This window comes from Brassica oleracea, chromosome C3 (genome assembly GCF_000695525.1).
Source record: "Brassica oleracea var. oleracea cultivar TO1000 chromosome C3, BOL, whole genome shotgun sequence".
NCBI lineage: Eukaryota > Viridiplantae > Streptophyta > Magnoliopsida > Brassicales > Brassicaceae > Brassica > Brassica oleracea.
The window spans coordinates 4,986,687-5,000,592 of record NC_027750.1 but is presented as its reverse complement, the minus strand read 5'-3'; the positions used below and the strand labels follow the sequence as shown (position 1 = coordinate 5,000,592).

General features: G+C 37.2%; 2 protein-coding genes across 2 annotated transcripts; one reads left to right on the top strand and one right to left on the bottom strand.

Moving 5' to 3' along the window:
* Positions 1–724: 724 nt before the first annotated feature.
* On the top strand, positions 725–4,446 carry LOC106333240 (probable glycosyltransferase At5g20260). Its single transcript, XM_013771709.1, has 4 exons — positions 725–972; positions 1,062–1,213; positions 2,630–2,984; positions 3,688–4,446. Exons 1-4 carry the CDS (start codon positions 748–750, stop codon positions 4,351–4,353), a joined length of 1,398 nt encoding a protein of 465 aa, XP_013627163.1. The 5' UTR covers positions 725–747; the 3' UTR covers positions 4,354–4,446.
* Positions 4,447–9,148: 4,702 nt separating this feature from the next.
* On the bottom strand, positions 9,149–11,625 carry LOC106332386 (floral homeotic protein PISTILLATA). The gene is made up of 6 exons (XM_013770853.1): positions 11,127–11,625; positions 10,063–10,124; positions 9,852–9,951; positions 9,737–9,766; positions 9,599–9,643; positions 9,149–9,504 (listed from the first exon to the last, which is right to left on the bottom strand). Exons 1-6 carry the CDS (start codon positions 11,379–11,381, stop codon positions 9,370–9,372), a joined length of 627 nt encoding a protein of 208 aa, XP_013626307.1. The 5' UTR covers positions 11,382–11,625; the 3' UTR covers positions 9,149–9,369.
* Positions 11,626–13,906: the final 2,281 nt, after the last annotated feature.

The following is a 13,906-nucleotide window of genomic DNA, read 5'->3' as shown; positions in this document are numbered from 1 at the left end:
GGTTTGACTCCAAGTTTTGAGTCACACTTGGCAATTCTCCCTAAATTGTTTTGTTTGTGAGTCTTTTAAATGACTTTGGTTATCTCATTTTAATACTCCCTCTGTTTTTTAATATAAGTCATTTTAGAGAAATTTTTATGTTTCAAATTATATGACGTTTTCAGTTTTCTATGTAAAATTTATTAACACTTAATGATATATGACCATTGATAATAAACCTTCTATTTTATTATTGGTTGATTTGTGGTTAGGTAAATAATTAATGATGTTTTTGTTTAGAAAATATAAAAAATTAATGATTTTCTTAATCTATGTGCACAATTATAAAACGACTTATATTATAAAACGGAGGGAGTATATTCTAAAGAATTAATTATAAATGGTACTCCCTCTGTTTTTTAATGTTACATATTCTAGATTTTTCACACATTTTAATAAAACACATTAAATTTGTATATTTTTTTGTGTTTATCTTTGTTTCATAATTTTAAACCAATAACAATTCAGTAAGTGCAATTAAGTTTTTTGAAATTTGCAATTAGTTAATAAAACATGTTTTGAAAATGTAAAAAATAGATCTTTTTAAAACAAAATTTTTTCTTAGAATATGTAATATTAAGTAACAGAGGGAGAGAGAGTATTATATTTTTTTAATAAAATTATTTCTCTAATACATAAATACATGGCCCAAATGTGTCACTGATCATCATCTCATCCCAAGAAACTAGTAATAGTAAAGAAAACAAAATGAAACACTCAAATTTCGTTTCTATGAAATTCTCTCTAGCTACTGCTCTTCTTCTACTGATCATTCTTCTCTTTTATCAACATCTCTCATCTCTAAACCTAAACTTGATCACTCTCTCATCTTTATTCCATGCTACATCTCTCGCACCGTCTCCTTCACCGTCCATGTCCATGGAGTTTAGCATTCTTTCATCAAACGTCACATTAACTCCGGGTGCTCAAAAGGTTTGTTATCAGTTTTTAACTAATCCAAATGATTTTATTCAGTTATCTATGGATTCGTTTCTAAATGTGTAATTTTTTGCGATAAAAAGAAAGAAAAGAAGAGGAATAGAATTGAGGAAGGTTTAGCGAAATCAAGAGCGGCAATACGTGAAGCCATGAGGTCGAAGAAGTATGCATTCGAGAAAGAAAAAACTTTTGTTCCTCGTGGAACCGTTTACAGAAACGCTTATGCATTTCACCAGTAAATTTCTTTCCTTTTTCTACATTTCTTTTCTTATTTTTTCTCTCTCTTTCTCACTTTTTAGAGTTTCATTTTCCATTGATAAAAAAATAGTTTCATTTTCCACCATTTTTCTTATTTAAAAAAAAATTGAAACTAGTAACTAATTAATAAGAGTTGACCAATTAAACTATAAAGTAAAATAATTAAGTATTGAACTACATATATTAGCAATTGACAAAAAAAATTCTAAGTATAGTTTTCAAAGAAAATAAACTTTAAGCTAAAGATATGACAATTTTTACATTATCAGTTTTATTTAACTGCCGTTTTACTCGTTGCTTATAAATTCCTAGGTTTCGTAAGTGTACAATAGGAGTATCAGTTTTCATATAATTAGTGACCCTTGAATCCCTCCTTAATTCTTTCTCATTTGAATTTTCATTGAAAATGACTTTTCATTTGATATGCATTACATACAATTTGTAAAGTCTTATGATGTATTCAAATTCTACAAAAATATCCCATTAGATATTCATATATATATATATACTAATTAATATACATATGTATATAGATGTATTTGACTCTTTCGAGTAAATTTTTTAATGGAAGTCCGTACAAATTTGATTTTCTTGGTTTACCAACTCGTTTGCTTTGGGAAACGAGCGATCGGGTCTAGTTTTAATTCTTCCTCGTCTCTTTGATCTCTGCATCTCGTTAAACTGGAGACTGATTTACCTAATTAATTAAGTAATAATTAATACTAATGCAGGCAAGTATTAATATACTTTTCCTTTGATTTGTTTTCTTATATTAGCACACACACAAAATGAATGTAATAGAAACTAAAAAATCGAATACGAAAATGAAAATTCTCCCAAACTTTGATGCATATTATACCTCCATTAATAATTACGTATAAACTATTGCATTTAAATAAATTTCGAAATAATTACGTAAAATCCATAAACATTGCATAAACTTCGAAAATGTATGCAAACTTCATTCAGTTGATTGATAAATGGTTAGTCTTATTCTATGATTGTATTTAATTGTGTAGCATAGAGTCAACTTAGCAATGGAAAAATTAGTATTCACGAAACGTAGCGCATACTTAAAGCTTGCTTTGGTATTTGTAGTCTCACATGTCTCGGTTACCTAATACCTTCGAATTGCAACCTAAGTTATACTTTTCTTATTGACTTTTAAATCAGGTTTTCTTTGCACGTTGCTAAATCGAATTTACTATTCCCGTTTTATTTTCTTTTTAAAAAATATAATAAATTACTCTTAGGTACATAACTTTTTTGATCGAATGCTAATTTCAAATATTAATTAAGACCGCAAATAAATACTTTAAGAATCAAATTATAGTATTTCCTATGAACTAATTCAACCCAAGCCAACTAACACTTTCTTTATGGAACTGTTCAGAAGCCATATAGAGATGGAAAAGAGATTCAAAGTATGGGTGTACAAAGAGGGAGAGACACCGTTGGTACACATAGGTCCAATGAACAACATATACAGCATCGAAGGCCAATTCGTGGACGAAATGGAAAGAGGGATGAGCCCATTCGCGGCTAGTCACCCTGACGAGGCTCACACCTTCCTCCTCCCGGTTAGCGTCGCCAACGTCGTTGAGTACCTATACCACCCGCTCGTGACCTACTCGAGAGAACAACTTCATAAAGTGTTTCTTGACTACGTCAGTGTCGTGACTCACAAGTATCCTTATTGGAATAGAAGCCTCGGAGCCGACCATTTCTTCGTTTCTTGCCATGATTGGGTTCGTTTTCTTCATAAAGTTATTTTTCTCAGTGTTAAAAATGATATAATTTTTTAAAAGTTTTTTTTTTATTAAAAACTTAATTTTTTTAAAAAAAAATTAACCAAACTTTATTGTTTACAGTATCATATATTAAATAATTTTAGAGACACTTATACTAATTTGCTTTTCTTTTGAGAAAACTTATACTAATTTGTTTTTTTTTTGTTTGAGAAACTACTAATTTGTTGTTGTAGAATATATTTGTTTTGCTATTAAAAACTTTAAAATTTTTTTGCCTAAAGTGCCTGAAAAACTTTGAGCCGGCCATGCTTTCACCCTCTATGTAATAATAGTTTATACTTCCAAAGTTCAAAAAAATTTAATTAATTCTTCAGTGTCAAAAAATGATTTAATTTTAAAAATATATATTTTTAATTAAAAAGTTAAATATATTATTTTTAAAAAATTAACTACCTTTATTGTTTACAGTATCGTATATTAAATAATTCACTTATACTAATTTGCTTTTCTTTGAGAAAACTCATACTAATTTGTTTTTGTTTTTGTTTTTTTGTTTGAGAAACTCATACTAATTTGTTGTTGTAGAATATTTTTTTGTTATTAAAAACTTGTAAAAAATCTTGTCTAAAGGTTGCCTAAAAACTTTGAGCCGGTCCTACTTATCGTGTCTAACACGCAACATTTATAAAACGTCTTACAGGCACCAGAGGTTTCGGGATCGGATCCGGAGCTGCTGAAAAACATGATAAGAGTTCTGTGCAACGCCAACACATCGGAAGGTTTCATGCCTCAACGAGATGTCTCAATCCCAGAGATCAACATCCCCCTGGGCCAACTGGGCCCACCTAGGTTGTCCAATTCTTCCGGCCATGACCGACCCATCCTTGCTTTCTTTGCAGGCCGCGTACACGGCGATATCCGCAAGATCCTACTGCAGCATTGGAAAGACAAAGACGATGAGGTCCAAGTCCATGAGTACTTACCAAGAAAGGAAGACTACTTCAAGCTCATGGCCAAGGCAAGGTTCTGTCTCTGTCCTAGTGGCTACGAAGTGGCTAGCCCTCGAGTCGTAGCAGCCATTAGCTTAGGTTGTGTCCCTGTCATCATCTCTGATCACTACGCCTTGCCCTTCTCAGACGTTCTTGATTGGAGCAAGTTCACCATTCATGTCCCCTCTGAGAAGATCCCAGAGATCAAAACGATACTAAAGAGCGTGTCGTTGAGACGCTACAAGGTGTTGCAAAGAAGAGTTTTGCAGGTCCAGAGACATTTCGTTATCAATAGGCCGTCCCAACCGTTTGACATGCTTCGAATGATTCTTCACTCCGTTTGGTTGAGAAGGCTAAACATGAGGGTGCATGTGTGATTGATTCTACACAACTCTGTTTTTAAAAGAAACTTTAGCGAATAAATATTGGTATACGACACAAACGTGAACAGAACAGTTTACATGTAATAATATTACATTTAAAATGTAGTTTTGAGACTTTTTCGGTTTAATAAATTTTCTCACTCTTAAAAGCTAAGAATTTTTCATAACTCAGATTCGTTCACATATTCTCGTTTGGTCTCTCAATGAAATCTTATGTATTTCCCCTTCCTCATAAACGTACACGATACAATTGTTATATACATCACGTTTGAGTATCTGTTCCACTATCGTAGGGATATTCTCTAACTATCCAAGAATATAGGAGATTTAGTTGACATATTCTTATACTCCCCCTCAGTCTAATCGTTGGGAGCTCGAACGGATAGACTGTGTTTGAAGTCATTGAAGAGTGAGCTTGGTAAGCCTTTTGTGAATATATCTGCGAATTGTGAAGACGAAGGAACGTGAAGCACCCGCACTTGGCCCATCGCAACTTTCTCACGGACAAAGTGTATATCTATTTCGACATGTTTCGTTCGTTGGTGCTTCACAGGATTGGTGGATAGGTAGACAGCACTAATGTTGTCACAATAAACTAGTGTCGCAGCTTTTATTGGACACTTGAGCTCCAGGAGGAGGTTTCGTACCCAACACGTTTCTGCAACTGCATTCGCCACTCCCTTGTACTCTGCTTCCGCGCTGGACCGAGATACTGTGGGTTGACGTTTTGAGGACCAGGAGACCAGGTTGTCGCCGAGGAAGATGCAGTAACCTGATGTCGAACGGCGTGTGTTTGGACACCCGGCCCAGTCGGCATCAGTATACGCTGTAAGCGTTGAGGAATTGCTTCTGTAGAGTTGTAGGCCATGCGTGAGGGTTCCTTGGAGATAGCGCAACACTCTTTTGAGTGCTTGGAAATGAGGGACTCGCGGATCATGCATGAAAAGACAAAGTTGCTGGACTGCATACTGGATGTCTGGGCGAGTCAGGGTTAGGTATTGTAGAGCGCCTGCGAGGCTTCGGTAGAAGGTCGGGTCGTCGATTGGGGCGCCTTCGTCACTTGAGAGCTTCGCTTTTAGATCTACAGGGGTAGAGATGGGGTTGCAGTTCTCCATTGATGCACGTGTTAGAATCTCTTTTGCGTATGCTGATTGAGAGAGCATCATTCCTTTGGTGTTATAGTCTACTTTGATGCCAAGGAAATATTTGAGGAGGCCTTCTTCTGACATCTCAAATTCTTGTTTGAGGAGCGAAGTGATCTTGTTTCTTAACGATGGTGATGAAGCCGTAATGAGAATGTCGTCGACGTAGAGTAATAGGAAAGCTTGCTGATCCCCTTTGTCGTAGACGAATAGAGATGTATCACTATTGCTCTTCTGGAAGCCGATACCTGAAACAAAAGAGGAGAAACGAGCATTCCATGCCCTCGGAGCCTGTTTGAGGCCATAGAGTGCCTTCTCCAGCTTACAGACGTGGTGAGGGTTTGTTTCATTCTTCATACCTGGCGGCTGATGCATGTAAACCGGTTCGTCGAGGGTGCCATGGAGGAAGGCATTCTTGACGTCAAGATGATGTACTTCCCAGTTGCGTTGAAGGGCCAGATGAAGAACGGTACGTATCGTTACGGGCTTGACCACAGGGCTGAAGGTTTCGTCATAGTCAAGCCCTTGTTCCTGAGACTTCCCATTAGCCACGAGGCGAGCTTTGTGGCGAACTGGATTGCCATCTGCATCAAATTTGTACTTATACAACCACATGGAACGAACTATGTTAGTGTCAGGTGGTTTAGGCACCAATTTAAACGTCTCATTCTTAATCAATGCATCGTACTCTACAGTCATGGCAGGGTTCCAGTTCGGATCTTTAAGAGCTTGAAGGTGGGTATTTGGAATTGGTGAAACTGTGGTGTGGAGGGAAAGAACAGATTTTTGTTTGCGGGTTCCGTCCCTACTCCGTGTTGTCATAGGATGACGTGTTGGAGGCGGTAAGGAGTGGACCGGAGCCGGCTGATTTACAGCAGGCGGTATGGTCGGGCCAGAAAGAGAATTGGCCGGCACCATCGGTTTTTGAAGAATCTGTTTGAAAACAGGGGAAGTTTCAGTGTTTTCAAGGAAGGTATAAGTGTTTTTGGCTGGAGTAGAATGTGTTTGGGCTGAGGGAAAAATGGTCTCGTCGAAAATGACGTGACGGGAGATGATGATTTTTCTTGTTTTGAGGTCTAAGCAGCGATATCCTTTATGGTTTGTAGGATAGCCAAGAAAGACACATGGTGTGGAGCGGGCAGCAAGTTTATGAAGGTGAGAGTGGTTTATGTTTGGGAAGCAGAGGCACCCGAAGGTGCGTAGGTGGGAGTAGGTAGGTTTTTTTTTGTATAGGAGAGAGTAAGGTGTTTTGTTTTGAATGGTAGAGGAAGGGAGAATGTTGAGAAGATGAACAGCGGTGTGTAAGGCCTCTATCCAATATGATGGAGCCAGACGCGCTTGAAAGAGGAGAGTTCGAATGGTGTTGTTGATTGTTCGTATCATTCTCTCAGAACGGCCATTCTGTTGAGAGGTGTGAGGACACGAAAATCTTGCAACGATTCCATTTGAAGAGAAGTAGTTGTGGAATTGGGCATTGTTGAACTCGCCTCCGTTGTCGCATTGGAATGATTGAATAGTTATTTTGAATTGTGTCTTGACATACGCCGAGAAATGAGTGAATTTAGAAAAGACCTCGGATTTGTATCTGAGAGGATAAACCCACAAGAAATGTGAAAAATGATCCAAAAATAGAACATAGTACTTGAACCCACTGATGCTTGAAATTGGTGAGGTCCAAATATCAGAATGAACAATTTCAAAAAGAGAAGAAACTGTTTTATTTGAATCATAGAAAGGAAGTTTTAAGTGTTTACCCATTTGGCAAGCTTCACAACAAGTTGGAAATTGCCTTTTATTACAAGAAATAGATTTTGCAGAAATTAAAGAATTGAGAGAGGCATCGTTAACGTGCCCTAGGCGCTTATGCCAAGTAGAAGGATCTGCGACAACGAGAGCGGTTGGAGAAGCTGAAGTCGTCGGTTTATTTGTTTGGCAGGGCACGGAGTAGAGTTCTCCGATGCTGTTACTGCGGAGCAGAATCCTCCTGGTGTTGAGGTCCTTTATAGAAAAACCAAAAGGGTCGAATTCGACCGAACACCAGTTATCATTAGTAAACCGACGAACAGAGATTAGATTCTTGATAATGTTAGGAGTAACAAAAACATTGTTCAAGGAAAGAGGTCGAGAGAGTGAACAGAGAGAGCTTGAACCAGAGAGAGTAATTGGAATACGAGAACCGTTACCTACTGTGACTGCGTTTCCGGTGCAAGGTTTAAGAGGAGAGTTTAAAATACCTGACGATGAGGCCAGATGCGCTGTAGCACCAGAGTCCATATACCAATTTGCAGCTCCTGGATCGGCAAGAGTCATTGTGTTGAATGCTTGAGCAAAGTCAGTTGTTGGCTGTAGCTGCGTATCGGTTAAGAGGGCTTGAGGAGGACGTTGAGGAGCAGAGCCAAGGATCCCTCTTTTTTGTTGCATCCATGGTGAAGGATAGCCTGGCCATTGCGTCATTGGTGCTGGAAAGTATTGCATTGGCCACTGGTTGTTTGCGTTTTGACTTGGCCAGTTGTTGTTCCATGATCGTTGCTGGTAGTTACGACCACGTCCGCGTCCTCTGCTGTTTTGTCGCCGGTTCCCGTTGTTGAACTTATGCGGAGCTTGCTGTTTGTCTGTTGAAGCCGTAAGGACTGTTGATGAGGACGGAGTGTCTGCGGGAACAGTTCCTTTGTTGCCTTTCTTGAGTCGGGTTTCCTCGTTTAACAGCATAGACTTCGCATAGTCAAAGGATGGGAAGGGGTCTTTGTGTCTGATGACGTTGACGATGTTGTCATACTTCTCATTTAGGCCATTGAGAAGATACATCACAAGTGTGCGATCTGTTACCGGTGCGTCAAGGTTGGCTAAGAGATCGGCGATGCCTTTGAGGGTTTGACAGTATTCTTGAACTGTGCGATCGCCTATCTCTGTGGTACGTAGGTCATGGTCCAGCTGGATTACGCGAGACTCCTTGTTAATTCTGAACTGATTCTCGACGCGTATCCATATGTCACGGGCTGAGCCTCCAGTCTGAAACGTTGATTTGAATAGGGGTTGAGTCAGCGTGCCATACAGCCATAGCTTGACCAGACCGTCACGCTTCTTCCAGGCAGTGTCGTCATCGTTCGCAGGGAGGGTGGTTCCATCGATGTGGCCTAGGACGTCGAACGCTAAGCAGTGAGTGAGGAAGAGCTCACGCCAGGCGTCGTAATTGTGATCGTCATAGTCTAGAACAATGGGGATATGTGTTTTTATATTTGTGATCCCAAAGGCCCTTTCTTGATCTTGGTTTGCCATTTGAAGTGAAGAAGAAGAAAAGAAATGAAGAAGGTAAGAGAGGAAGAAGTATTGAAGACGAAGAGTAGAAAGATGAGAGAAAATTAGGTCTCAAGAGCTTTGTGCTCTGATACCATGAAATCTTATGTATTTCCCCTTCCTCATAAACGTACACGATACAATTGTTATATACATCACGTTTGAGTATCTGTTCCACTATCGTAGGGATATTCTCTAACTATCCAAGAATATAGGAGATTTAGTTGACATATTCTTATACTCAAGGCATCTTGTCCTAAACCCTAATAACATTATACAACTTGAATGTGATCCAAAAATCTTCTAGCACGGAGGCCACTCACAACTTTTCAAAAAAAACCTCTCGAATCATGTATTGCTTAGCAAGGAATAATTAGTTTTCACACATGCAATAATTAAATAGTTTCACACGTTTGGTTTGGCATACAACACAACCAATACATAGAGGTTTCATAAGCAAACAACACACATATAAGCTAAATAAAAGTCTGATAGAGACACACACATTCATAAAGACAAAGGGCCACGAATTAGATAGTAGATTGGTAATGAGATTGCATCAAATCTCTAATGATCAATCGATGACCAACGACATAATCTTTTCCTGAAGATTTGGCTGAATCGGCTGGACTCTGTATCCAAATTGTCCATCATGATCCCTCATCATCATACCTCTTGCATTGCTAGCTATAGCCATCTCCTGTTGTTGCTGCATATATCAAACCCACCAAACATACTAATATATAATTACAAACCAAATCAATAACGCTAAAGGCTTCAAGGATATATGACTTTAAATGTACCAGCTGGAAACTGAGTTGCCGATTCTCCTCCGCCAACATTTTTTCCTGCCACAGAAAATGATTGATGTAACTGTAAGCACTAATTAATAATCAATCTGAAGGCTAAATAGTAAGGTATAGAAATTTTTATATGGTCACATTTCTCCTTTTCGTCATGAGGTACTCCATCTGAGACAAACAGACCATATAAGAGTTGATGAATATGAATGTACGAAGAGATGTATGAATGAATGTACAGATATATTATTCATGCCTGGTGGTCTCGGACTTTGTCGAGGCCATGTTCAATGGCATGCTCTACGGCCATCAGGTTTTTTAAGTTGAGAGACTGTATATCTTCCCCCTTCAAGTGCCTGTATATATTCAAGATTTATATGCATTTCTCATTTATATTGATATTTAACATTTTTAACCAAGCGTTTTATATATACTAGTGTAAAGATGTGGCAAGGGTGAAGATTGACCTGAGCTCAAGTTGCAAGTTATCATTCTCTTTCTTGATCCTGTCAATCTCATTGCTGAGGTTCTGGAGACCAAAATTATTTGGATGTGTATTAGATGAGCAAAATTGGTTTTTAAGAATTTAGATCAAACTAAAAATTCCCTTGTCTATATACTAGACATAAAATATGTCTTAAAAAGAAACTGGAGACTCAGATCTGGTTATGCATGACGATCTCTATATGTTCATGATTTATGCAGATAAATACATATATATATATACACATTCACGCTTTATGTAAAAAGTATATATATGCAGATACACAGATATTACTAGGCAGTCACTTAAATGGCTTACAACTCTATGAAAGCTTATTACTGTATAGAGATATATGAGAACAAAACCTATCAGTGTCAGAACTAATTAATAAAAATATAATATTTTGACTAAACCTGTTGTAAAAAAGTCTATTCAACAGTACTTCCCAGTTTTTAATTAGTTTCGAAAATCACAAATGTAAAATCGGTAAACTGTTCAGACATTTTCATCAGTAATATCACTCCCCAGGTTTTTTTCTCCATAATCATGACCTAATAATGAAACTACTTATGGATCTAACACACTTAAGATTGTCTTTTATGGTTTCAAAATACAGGTTGTGAATGCAATATGTTTTTTACTGTAGAATATATTCATCAAGAGCTTTAAAACTAAGCACTAATAAAAGAAAACAATGGAAAGAAGAGAATAACTTCCATGTTTTGTGGCTCCATGTCTTGTTTGAGTACAAGAGAATCAATAAAGAGGCTTGATAGGCTTAACACACAAAAGAAAGCTTTGTAGATCTGCATCTAGGGTTCATGGTTTATCTTTTTGACATATTTTAGGAAAACATAAATAAAGAATCAATTTCATGATATGTAGCACAGAATATTTGTTTGAGACAAAACACTAGAGTAGATCTGCGTCTAGAGTTGAAGATTCAAGGGATCTGACATGTTTTAGGCAATGAAATTCATGAAAATCAATGGTCATAGAATATTTTTTGAGACAATGAAACTTTAGATTATATCAAAGAGAGAGTACCTCATGCTTAGCATCCCATAGTTTCTTGCCAGATAACTTCTGATATTGGTCTAACATAGCACCAAGGTCCATGGAAGGACAACAATAATCAGTCATCTTACCATTACTTGCAAAGACTATGAGAGCAACTTTTGCATCGCAAAGAACCGTGATCTCTTTGGCCTTCTTCACCAACCCATTCCTCCGCTTTGAGAACGTCACCACTCTGTTGTTTGCGTTCTCTATCCTCTTTATCTCTATCTTCCCTCTACCCATCTTTTTTCTCTCTCTTCTCAGTTTTAGGGTTTGCTATGAAATTGTTAAGATATGGAGGAGGAGATATGTGGTTTATATGAAGAAGAAGATAAGGAGGAGCATTAGTCTCAAAGGAACATTGATGAGAGAGAGAGAAAGTGTTTGATTAATGTATAGATGAAGAGAGACCTTTGACAGTTTGGGATGGAAAACAAAGCTACTTTCTTGATGGCACAGTCATGGAAGGCTTGTTTTTGTGGTTCTCTTATTTCACTTAGTCATATAGCAAACTCTATTTTCTCTCCTTTATACACTACCAAAAAGAAAAGAAAACAAAACTTTGAACTAACGTGTAGAACAAATGAAATAAAGTTGAAACAAAATTAGTTGATTTGCTTAACACTCTTCCCCTGTGATTGATGTTTATTGCTTTCATTTGATTTGATCATCTCTGTCTATCTCACTTGCTTCATATAATGTGTCGTTTTAACCTCTGGTCTTTTCCTTAGTATGTTTTCTTGGCTGGACTGTAGATTGAGACTAATTTGAAGCTGAAAACAAAAAGGAAAAATAAGTTATCTTCAACAATTTTCATATATATGAATCATTTTTGCAACTAAATATCCATATATGTCTATATAGCAATTTAACCCTATATTAAATAGAAGAAACACAATTTCTATTGCAACTTTGTAGATTAAACCATGACCCATGTCGAAATTAGGACAAGTACTTTTTTTACTGGTTCCTTACTTTGGTAATTCCAGGACTTGCTATTTCGAGAACTCTATGTCATATATAGGTCTTATCGAATATCGTAGCTACCCCATATTAATCAAACTTTTGAAATTATTAAAAATGAAGATATTATGTTGACAAAGAAGTGAGTGAAATAAATATAGTTTAGTTAAATCCAGATTGATATGAAAGAAAGTAACAAAAGGAAAGAAGCAGTGAAATTACCAAAGACTTTGGTATAACCATTGGGATTTTGGAGTTATCATGCTAAAATTAGTATGGGAGAAATGTAACTGGTTGTGGAAAACAAAACAAGTTTATGGTTTTCTGATTCACCTCAACAGGCCACGTGTCGAAGTCTTGTTGGAAGTTTGTGGTCTTATGTAGTACAACTTGTGTGGTAGAGACCGTTTGTATGTGATACTGGCGCCGACCAAAGTACCAAATGTCACTGTATAAGGTCGTTATACTATTAGGTGTTTTGCCGAGGATTTATAGTTCTAAACAAAAATTATCACTGTCTGAAGCTCGTTTACTTGGACATGTTCTTACATTATGTCCCTTTTTCTTCCATAACCCACAAGCATATGCTCTCTCACCAACACCATCTTCATCACCACCCTCACTGGGTTTTACTCTGACCAGCCTCTAGCATGTTCTACTGTTGTGACCACTCTCACCGCATTTTCCACATTGATGATACCTAGTGGAAATGCCTTTAGTGACCATTGATTTCGACTTAGGACAGGTTCTTAGGTTATGGCCTTTCCCTCCACAAACCCTCCTGTCCGCAGTTCTTGCAGTAGAACTTTGTTCGTTGATAACACTATATGCTTACGATACGTTCTTGTCTGGGACATAGATAAGTACTTGATTCCCCTGCTTCAGAGCTCTCTATGTTACCAGAATTTTCAAAACGACCCCTAAAATGTCGTGAATAAGGAGACATGGTGGCGCTCTGGTGAGATCTTCTACTGGGTCCAAAACAAGTCCACCATCACTCCCCCTGCTAAGTTTGAGCTGGGCACTTTAGAAAGTGATTTATCAGGTTTTAACAGAGGAAATATGGTTCAGCAGATAGAAGGAAACCAAGAAAGATTCAAAAAGCAGAGCATATATAGTAATGACTTTCATTAATAAACCAAGATTTGCAAAATGTTAATAACAAGACCTAGATGATCAACATTATGAATGTTTTATAAAAACAACTCCAGCAAAGTCGAGACAAAGGTGTTCAAAATTTAGTAATTAGCTGCATAACTACGTGCTCGATATATTCTTCTGATGCCTAAATCTCACTAACCACCGCGTATTACAGAATCTTCAAAACCAAATAGAAAAGAAGGAAAAAAAAAAAAAAAATAGAAAAGAAGAAGTGGCAATAACAAAAAGCCCTAAAAAAGACTTTCCATAAGCCTCAGATCCTCTACATAATCTGGAAATATATAAACTAAAGGACGGTCACACTTCAACTCTTGCAACCCTTGCAACCCTTGTATTTCAGTTCTTGCCAAAGTCTTCCTCTCAACATTGTAGTAAAAAACATAAAAAGGGTCCGAGAACTTGCATGGCGACAAGACAATATCACACGTACGAGTCATTCCTACAATTTGAAAATTTTCGGTACATGGATGTTTCCACGAAAGAGGCAGTTCATAGATATTTGTTGACCATTTATTTATCCCAGCAGCATCTTCTAGCAACCACAAGCAGAGAGTTCGTTCGTAATCTGTAAACTGAACCACACCTAATCTACCCTTGTAGTTTTTTTTTTTTTTTTTTTCCAAAAGGTTGAATTTCATTTAAAA